This window comes from Cyprinus carpio, chromosome B8 (genome assembly GCF_018340385.1).
Source record: "Cyprinus carpio isolate SPL01 chromosome B8, ASM1834038v1, whole genome shotgun sequence".
NCBI lineage: Eukaryota > Metazoa > Chordata > Actinopteri > Cypriniformes > Cyprinidae > Cyprinus > Cyprinus carpio.
This window is the reverse complement of record NC_056604.1, coordinates 13,261,677-13,272,341: the sequence shown is the minus strand read 5'-3', so window position 1 is coordinate 13,272,341 and position 10,665 is coordinate 13,261,677. Positions and strand designations below refer to the sequence as shown.

At 38.4% G+C, this 10,665-nt stretch overlaps 1 protein-coding gene across 1 annotated transcript; it reads right to left on the bottom strand.

Moving 5' to 3' along the window:
* Positions 1–852: 852 nt before the first annotated feature.
* Positions 853–9,281, bottom strand: LOC109084998 (PR domain zinc finger protein 2-like). Its single transcript, XM_042729801.1, has 3 exons — positions 9,185–9,281; positions 7,206–7,282; positions 853–7,049 (listed from the first exon to the last, which is right to left on the bottom strand). The coding sequence occupies exons 2-3, from the start codon at positions 7,222–7,224 to the stop codon at positions 2,638–2,640; spliced, it is 4,431 nt and encodes a 1,476-aa protein (XP_042585735.1). The 5' UTR covers positions 7,225–7,282; positions 9,185–9,281; the 3' UTR covers positions 853–2,637.
* Between the last annotated feature and the right edge of the window lie 1,384 nt (positions 9,282–10,665).

Sequence of the window (10,665 nt, the reverse complement as noted above, 5' to 3'; positions counted from 1 at the left end):
ATGGGGTGATACTCGTTATTTATTTATTTTATGTCGAAACTGACAACATACTGTGCGCAGCCTGAATAATGTTTATAAAACTACGACCCTTTCATTTCCCCAAAGTGCTTTAATATGAGGGACGAATTAAACCTTTCCTTCAGCAAATGCATCGCAAATGCATTACTTCTACACAATGAAAACACCAGTGATGTGGGCGACAGAGATGTAAATTTCGTTGTGATGCGATCGTGAAGCGAGTCGATGCTGCCACCCAGTGGTTGTTATTAGTATAACATCAACACATGCTTTACACAACTGACATTGAAGAAGCTTTGCATAATAACATAACAACATTCTTACCTAAAATAAATATATAGCATAAAAAATATAAATGTTGGATTTTTTCTTCATTCTTCCAAGTAAACAATAAACACTCCCATTTACAAAATACATTTAAATAAAAACTCTACCCCTCCTTTGTTATCTCACATCTGTGGAAGTTCATGACTTTCAGTTCCAGATATTTTGAGTAATGGTGGACTGAACTAGTTACTGAGAAGATACTTAAGTCACATTTCTGGTTTTGCATATCAGTCTTCACATATAAGTAAAAAAGACAAAATAGTTTTTAGTTATATTTAGAAATATAACATATTGTCCTCACATTCAATTTGTGTTTATGAGGCTTGTGAGAGCAATGACATCCTTTACTTTCATGATGCATAATTGTTTGGGTAGGATAAAAAAACTGATGTGTTTTATATGCTTATCATATAGTGTCTGTTGTTCAGGTTGTTTGGCTTGCTGTCATTTCTTCTTTTTTTGTGACATCATGCAATTAGGCAATAAAAAGGAAACATATTCATCAAATGAACTTTAAAACAGCAATTTATTCAATCATTCAAGAACAAGGTTTCTAAAGTATACATATTCAACTCAACCCTTGAGATGCAGAACATTATTTTACCATTTCCCAGACTGCACAGACATTTCACATTAAAGAAACTTCTGAAACCCTTCAAGCCTGCAAACCTATTTTGGGTCAAGAATATGAATGCCACAAAGCAATGGAGATGTGATTTGGGTAATGACTAAATAGAGTCCAGATTTCTCTCCAGAGGACAAGTTCTGATATTAGTACTGTAAACGTCTCAAATGGGCATGCTTTGGTAACATTTTCAGTCACAACAATCAATCACTGTGTAAACAAGTCATTGTTCATATTAGCTTTATTGAACCTTTGACCCTTGTTCTAAAACTTAACAATTTACCTAATTAAAGTCTTCTAATTAAAATAAATATTATTCTGTAACATTGCATCTATTCTTCATAATGAGTTATAAATCATTGACCCTTCCAGGCCTTTTGTTTAGTATAATACCATGTATACCATCAGAATGTTCACTCAGCAGGACACAAATTTGTGCAAATTTAACAATCGTCTTTTGGGCTACATTTCAAAACCTGATGGCAAATGTTTTTTTGTCTTTTTTTTTTTTTTTTACTTTATTAGTATAGGATAGAGTAGAAGTGACAGGAAGCAAAGTGAAGGATGGGGGGTATCAGGAAAGGTCCTCAAGCCGGGATTCAAAGTCGGGACGCCCGTAGTACAACAGCTATATGTCTGCATGCTGCCCTCAAGGCTATCGGTGCCAACGGCAAATGCTCTCTTATTTCGCAATTAAATGTCTTCACCAATGCTTCCCCAACATGTACATCAAAAAAATGAGACCTATTAAATATGATGACTCAACTGACCACTTACCAAATATTTGCAGAAGGAGGATACCACAAAAAAGTAAAGGTGAAAGAAATACAGAGACATTTGACATACAGTATATTCATAAATATTATTTGTGAGCAGATTATAATTTTCTTCTGCTCCTTGAGGTGCATATGTTGTCAAGTATGCAGTATGATCTGACCCTTCTTTTTCCTCTCCTGCTGCATTTGTTACAATACAGAGTCTGATATATAAACACACACACTATCACTCAAACATGAAATCTCTGGCATGCATGAAGACTCCAGACTGCATCTATTCAATAAATCACAACTAACACAGTCTACAAAAATAGAAGTAAGTAGCCATTACGATAATAACGGTGCTCCAGTGAAGCCCACTGAACACACCTTCTTTTAAACATAGAATACTTAGATTAATAAATAATTAGTAGTAATGGATTCATTGTATTGCAATGCATTTAAAACCAGGTAAATACGAACTACAGCATAAAGTGCATGAGTTCAGGGATTAATTTAACACAACTAAATCAGCTCATCAAGGTCATTTGAAAACCACACACAGGTGTGTTAGAGCAGAGTATAGGAGCTAAATACAGATATCCAGGAATATGTCCACCTGTATTAGCCCATTACAATTTTTCCAGACAGCAAATGTATTTACAAATGAGAAGTTGATAGGTTGATGTGTTATTATGTGAACAGACAGTAATGGGATTTCATAATGCTTAGAATGTATAAATTATAGCCTGCCTTGTTTTGAGACAGTAAATTAAAAAGCCATCATTTTAAGTTTAAATAGTGTCCAATATTTAGATAAATAAATATTTAGATAAATGTTGCATTAAGGAGGCATTTTAAAAAAACAGATAATTGACATTGATAATTTTTTAGAATTATTATTATTAATTCTCATTTCTTGACTTGGAGAACAACAGGGTGCATGATGATGTTGTGGCTGTCTGGCTGTTTAAGGACTGTTGTTGTGGTGCTGGCCTGCTGCACACTGCGAGTAATAGGTCCTACTCTCTCTCTCAACCTCAGAGACAAACGGTCTTCTCTTCTGGGCTGTATCTTTGTGTCACCCACTCTCTGCTCAATTTTTCTACTTAAAACATGAACCCGAACACCTGGCTCCTGAGAGTTAACCTGAGCAACAGATGAGAGGACTATCTGCTTTGAAGCCAGCTGTGGCATAAAGCAGCTCTTTAGCTCCATAGGCTTGCCTTTTTTATTAGACTGAACCACAGATGTTGACAGAATGGTAGATCTTTTAAGCCTAAAATCCTGAGTGGTATCAACTGCTGCATTTTGCTTAATGATCTGATTCTTTGTTATTGTTTTTGGCCCGTGCTCTGAGCCTTGTGGCTTTGCACTCATATTTGCAATTTGTCTGCGAAGGCTCCCGTTGTTCTCCTGGGCTGAAACAATGCTGAGTGTTCTTTTTTTGGAGTTTCTACTGGCCGGTCTCATGGGACAGCTAAAAGCTACGTGTTTCTTTAAACTAGCATTGTATGTAAACTCTCTCCTACAGTGAGGACATGCAAAAACGCCCAGGTCATCCTGAGCAAAGGCCTTTCTTCCCCCAGCAGTTCTCCCCCTTTGCACCAGCTGAGATTTCTTCTTATTCAGGATACTCATTTTTATCCTAACTGGCGATTCGTGAAAGTTCTGTTTTTTTTGTTGGCCGACCTTTTGCGAGAAATTCTGCTTACTATTAACAATCCTTGCAGGAGATAACACCCCATTTTGTGCTTTTGCGAACCGCTTAAGTGGTATAGGGTTCTTTTTAGGAGTGTATCGCTTCTTGTCGCTAGCATTAGCACAAGCTAAGATGTGCTTGTGCAGTTCTGGCATGTTGTCAAAGCTCTTACCACATTTGGTGCAACGAATGGCTGTGCTGAAGGTCTGTGGGATGTTGTGGGTGGTGAAGTTGGTGGCTGATGTTGCCGTCGTTCCAGTTGGTGTCCGATTGTGGTATGGAAAAGGAGGCGGTTTGAAACTTGGGTAATGTTGGTTAATGCCTAATCGTACATCTGGGCCTTTTGATTTGACCCCTCCAGATGCCATGATTTTAATTGTTGTGAACAGTTCCTCAGAAGTGTTGTCCAAGGAATCCTTGTCTGCTTTTGAGGTTGTGTTGTCAGGTTCTTGCTTAATTTCTGTGACTGGAAAGCCTGGGTCAGCCATGTTGGTTTTGGGATTGTTATGGTTTTCAGGCCTTAACTTGCCATGTACTGCTTCAGTGTGCGAGCACTCTTGACCAGGATGGAGATCTCGCTGATGCTGTTCCAAGTTGCAGAGAAAAGCAAATTCCTTAGAACATGTTTTACAAACATAAATTTTACCAATGCCATGATAACTGGAACGGTGCTCCAGCAAACCTGTGTCACTCTCGAACAACTGCACACAAAATTCACACTTATAGGGCCACTCTTTTGAGTGCTCACCAACATGTTGACTAAGAATCTTCATGGACTGGAAGGGCTGTTCACAAACATTGCACATAAAGTTCTTGCAAAAAGGATGCAAGGGAGGTAACTCTTCTTCAACTTTGTTTTCCTGCTTAGAACAATCAGAGAACTGGACGATTTCCTGTCCATTCTCATTGCGCTCTGCTTCAACAGCACTGGTGGAAGCAGTGAGGGTCAGTTTACCATCGGTAGAGCTTGTTGACTGCTCTGTTGGTGCAGACTGTGTGGAGGTTTCAGGCAAAAGGTTGGTGTCAGGACTGAGAGGTTGTGGCTCAGGTGAGACGTGAGGTTCTTGCTGTAATGCATTGACAGGAACTTTATTTAAGAGACATGCAGAATTATGTTGGAGAGCTGGAAGAATATTTTCTGTAGATTGCACTGCAACTGTATACTCAATAACAACAGTGTTTGTAGGAAAAGCCAAGGATGTGATGTTGGACTGGTTAACAGGCAGAGATGGAGAAAATATCTGTGCATCAGAAGCTAATACAGAATCTACAACCAGTGTTCTTTGAGCTAGTTCACATACAACAGGATCAGCAACCCAGTGAGGGCTTTGTAAACTCAGTGAAGGGACTGCAGGTATAAGGGTTTCCAGACCTCCAAGAGCAGAGGACCCCCAGTCAGGGATTGTCACTTTCATATCACCCTGTGAAAGCTGTACAGGATTATCAGCGCAGTCTTCTACAGACCCTGTGGGTGCTACATTTTCAGATACCACAAAGGCTGAATGAAGAGTTTGAATGTCCTGACTGGGTTCCACTGTAGGAGTCGATAGAAAGGATACAAAAGTTGGAGATGAAGAAGGTGAACACTGAGGTGGAGGGCCTGGGGTAGTTGGATGGATACTGACTGGGGTGAGCTGCGAAGGGGCTGGATTGATTGAAGCAGGAGGAAGAGCCAACTCAAACAAAAACTTTTCAGGTTTTGGTGGACCTGCATCAGACACTGCCACAACTGCAAGGTTTGTTATGTCAGGGACACTGAGAACACCTGCAGGAGCTGGAGCTTCAACAGAAGGAATATCTACCCCACCATACTCATTCATTAGCACCTTCTGAAGCATACTAGAGTTAGGTTTACTCTTCCTTGAAGCAGGCTGAGTTAGATAGACTCCAGCTGAATCACAGTCTAAACTCTTTCCACTAATACTTAAGTCCAGAATGGACTCTGCTAAGGCATCGTTGCTCTCTCGGTTAACCACAGAATTTGAGAGGTCCAGTGGCTGTTGATTGCAGGAGTTTCCACCTGTTCTTGATACAGAGCAGTCCAATGGCAAGACCTGTTGCTGCATTGGAGCGCCATCAGAGCTGTTTATGGGTGAATTCAAAGGCTCAGGTTCTTCATTGCCCAACCCATGGCTTTCAAACTTTGACTTCTTTGCTTTTGTAGAATCCTGATCTTGCTTTTCTATATTCACATCAGGGGGTTGCTGTGGTGAGCTGGGAGGGGAGGTTGTCCTTCTCTTAAATCTAGTTGTTGTTGCAGGTAAAACAGTTTGGCCATCAGCAATCAGTGCAAATGTCGGTTTACTGCCATCCTGATTCTGAAGGATCTGCATGAGTTTGGGAGACAGATGGACAGTTTTTTCCTCATTAAAGGCAACTGTCTCAATGCACTGAGGTAAATGAGCAGTGACTAGCGGAGCTCCAGACATAGAGGACAGTGTCAAGGATAACAAGGAAGATGAGGAGGTGCTCAAGATGGATTCAGACTCTAATTCTGTTTTTATTTGTGGGAGTAAAGGTGGTGTAGATGTCCTACGTCTGGTTGAGGACTGCCCAGACAAGTCAGAGGTAAAACTACTGGTATTGTTTTCTAATTTAAGAGCTTGTGAAATTTGAGCTGGACTGATTATAACAGCATTTAATCCAATCACAGCAGAGCCACCAGAGTTCATCTCAATCACCTCACAGTTACTTACAGCACTTGTCGAGACAATTTTCCCATCTATGTAAAAGCTGAGATTCTCTGAAATGTTACTGGAGATGTCAACCATGTACTCCCTTTCCTGATCAATGTCCTCTACACACTGTGAGTTAGCAATATGGTTGTCCTGTGCTGTCTCAACAAGCTGCTGTCCTTCAGGTTCTTGAATGATATTGACCTTCTTATAAACTGCTCTAGGAAGAAGATGGCGCTCATGGATCCTGCGCTGATGTCTCCTTAAACTAGTATGAGTCCTAAAGGCTTTTTTGCAGTACTTGCAGACATGTGAGGCTTTGACATCACTGTTTTTATCATCCTTTTGTTCACCATCAGCTGCATTAATGCACTTGTTTGACTCCGGATTCTGGGATGCCGTATTTAGAGATTCAGCACTGCCATGCACATTCTGACTGGCAGTGCAAGGGGCATCTGTGAGATCATCCGTCTTCCTGTTTCTATTTTCATGTCTTTTCTCATGCCTACGACGACTAAACAATGTACTGAAACTCCTTCTGCAGCGACTGCATTTAAAACGCTGTGTGTGACAAGTTGAAAGGGCATGTGTTTGTATGTGACGCTGCAGGCCTTGACTACTCGCAAACCTTCTCTCACAGCGAGGACAGGGTAATTTACGCTGGGGTTTACTACCAGGGTCAAGGTCACCCTTAGTACCCTTTAAAGGCAAGTCAGTTTGACAGGTTTGATTTTGATTAACTAGATTTTGGGACACATGCTGGCTTGCATTCTGTTTGTCTTTGCAGTCCATCTTCACATCTGTTCCTCCTTCTATCCCCTTTTCTATCTCTTCCCCTTCTGGCTCTGAGATGCTGTGAAGTGCAGTTTCATCAGAGTGGGCATCTTGAAACTCAGGGTGCTGAAGAACAACCTCTGATGGCAAATTAGGCCTCTCCTCTTCCACAACTGAAACATATGAACATGCCTGTGACACAATGAAGAATTTTTATCTGCTGAAATAATGAATAAGTGTAGTAATATATCTACTATGTGTGCAATATAGTCCAACATATGTGAAATACATTTCTAAATGTAAAAAATACTTAAAAAATATTTACTTACTGTCATTTGATCTCCACATCTCTTAACTGCTCTCTTTAATGTTTCTTCTGGGGTATGTATAAGAGGCCCCCTGTTTGCTGAGGGGAAATAAATACAGTAATATTTCTTGACAATTTCTATGAAGTAATAAATCACTCAACGACAATAACGTAAAAATAGCAAATCATAAAAATAGGAAAGCATAAATGATATCTCTATTAAAATTACACAGTTTATTTATCAGAAGTTATGTTTGTGTACAAGATAATTAACCAGTTGGGTGACAGAGTGCAGTTGCTGATTCATGGCATGCTGCAATGTCACCCTCATCTCACATTTTAACTAACCCAGGACAAACTCATACACATAAATGTAATCAAATGACCTATTTTCTTGTCTGAAAATGAGTAAACAAAGGTTAATTAATTAATAAAAGGTTACATTAATAAGGTTAAATTATATTATATAATCTAATATAAATTATATATATATATATATATATATATATATATATATATATATACATTAGTGCTGTCAAACGATTCATCGCTTCCAAAATAGTTTTTGTTTACATAATATGTGTGTGTACTGTGTATATTTATTATGTATATATAAATGCACACACATGCACGTACATATTTCAGAAAAATATGTTATTTTTATATATCAAATATATTTATTTATAATATAAATTATATTAATATAAATACAGACATGTAAATTCATGTAAAGATTTAAAAAATATATACTGTATGTGTGTGTGTTTATTGTTGATGTGATTAATCATGATTAATCATTTATTATTATGTGTGTATATGTGTATATACACATAATAATAATAATAATAATAATAATAATAATAATAAAACATATAGATCTCCCAAGAACACTTACTCTGCCCTTCAACATAACCTTTCACATAAAATTATCAAAAATGCAAACATATTCATACAAAGGAAATGCATTTAAATTTGTATACATTTGGTACATTTACATTTGGAAAACTGATGATTGTTGTAAAATGGTTGAGTTTAACACTATCAGTTAAACCAAATTAAAATTAGCTAGGGTGAAATTACTAAATGTCCACTTTCATCATGAGGTTCTTGATTTATGATTTGATTTGTGATCATGTTAATGGATCTAAAACGATAGGTAAAACATTAATATTTTCAATGGGGGTTACAATCACACTGGAATAAACATTTGAAGATTAAGCACAAAAGAAAGTTAGCCCCTGGGGTTAATTTGTAGTCCACCTGTAACACTGTGGAGGTGTGGGTGGGGTCAGATAAACTTACCTAAGATAATAATAATAAATAATCTCATTTTACAGACGCCTCTTAGGGTCACAGGGCGTCCTAATGCTGTAAACTGACAACTTATCAACAAAATAGCAACAGAACCAGGCAGAGTCATTGTCTGCGATGCTCAAGAAATAACGTAATGCACCCATAACTGCCGCATTCCCGCTGTACATATGCGGGGAATCGATTTACCATGCAGCGGCTGTTCATAATGTCAGGCCTTTTCAGATTTATGCATGTGCGCAAATAATTACGCACTTACACAACATAAGTACATGCTATCATCGAATAGATTAAACAGTTTAAAGCGGGTATAATCGCGCAAACATGTCTATTGTACAGTCAGGGCGCACATGTTGCGGGTGTCTGACAGCCCTTTAAATAAGACAAACCCTGTTTGGCACTGTCGCTAAGCGCAGTCGAGAAGGTCACAGGCAGAGACACACGCTTCACGCTAAAGCGCTTCGACATACATTTAGTTATTGCGCCTGTATATCGCTGGGTTCTTTACTGAGTAATAACATGCAAAAATAATAAAAAATGCACACACGGTTAGTGTCAGTGCTAACTCTCAGACAACATAAACAAGACTGACATCGCGAAGCTTCGGCGATCCATTTTACGCCACATGATTTTGATTAGGTATGCCCTTTGGTCTCTGCATTAAATTGGCTATACCTGTGTATTGCTTACCAGCTTTGTTGTGACGCCTCGCTGCTCGAGTCTGGTGGGCACGCGCAAGACGCTCGCGACTGCAGACTGCACTGATGACAAGGCGCATGTGCGAGATATCATGCACCTGTACAGTTACATGAACTATTACACGTGAAGCACATGGAAACAGATTACCGTTTTGCATGCACTCAAATATTTTCAGGGATAATGTTTTATTGACTAGAGATCAAGAAATAATGTTTTATTTGGAATACTGTTGTGATAAGGTAGGCTAACCTATTATGTTAACATTTTCGTTTGTAAATGTCAATGCATGAAAATGAAACTTTTACAAAATAGTGTTTATATTAGTCATATTTCATCAAAGAGAAACAACAAACTCATCAATATTATCCAGGTATTGAATAGATTGTCATTAATAAATATTTTTTATGTTTTAATGTTGACTGGTAGATCTTTGTGACTGTCCAAGTAGATACCAAAAAAACAGTAAAATAAAGTACACAAATGCATTACATTTCTCCATTCGTTTATTCTATTTTTTTTTTTTTTTTTTTGTACTTTTTTATGTTATTTTCAGGAGCTACTGAGACAGTGATAAAGAAAACATCGCACAGGACGTTAACAGAGCGCAAAGAGGATAAAATACTGTAGCAGGCAGAGAACAAGCGCACTGTTCACATGCTCGGAAGAAAATGTGGGGTTATGTTAATGTATCACCGAAAGGGACTATCTTGCGAAAAGTTTTGATGGCAATAGCCTAAATTAGGTTAATGTTAAATGGCATTTTTTTTCTCTTATCTCAGTATAAAGCGCAGCTCTGCTTTGTTTACAGTGGTAACCAAGGAAACACATTATCGCGGCTGGTTCATAAGCGCCACCTGCTGTCAGAGAGTGAATTTGCGTCCCATTCAGACCTGCTGTTTTTGTTTCAATCAAGTTTTATGTAGCGCCACCCCCCCCCCCCCCCACCCCCAAAAAACAGGAAAAAGAAAAAAGTCAGACCATTCTGATTTTGCTTTAAATCCCAAGAGTATAGGCTACAGTCTAATTCAAATCAAAAACAACTGTTCGTGAAATGTGAGTAGCATCTTTGTTTAGATCATTATTAAAGGGATACTCCACCCCAAAATGAAAATTTTGCCATTAATCACTTACCCTTATGTCTTTCCAAACCCGTAAAAGCTCAGTTTGTCTTCGGAACACAATTTAAGATATTTTGGATGAAAACCTGGAGGCTTGAGACTGTCCCATAGACTGCCAAGTAAATAACAGTGTCAAGGTCCATAAAAGGTATGAAAGTCATCATCAGAATAATCCATCTGCCATCAGACGTGCAATCTGGCTTAAACGACGGGAACACTTTTTGTAAACGAAGAAAAAAATAAACAACTTTATTCAATAATTCCTTTGTCAACGGGCCTCCTCTGTGTCTCTCCTTATCACCGTATGCTGTGTAGGCTATGCTATATTTTAATTTTGGGGTGGAGTATCCCTTT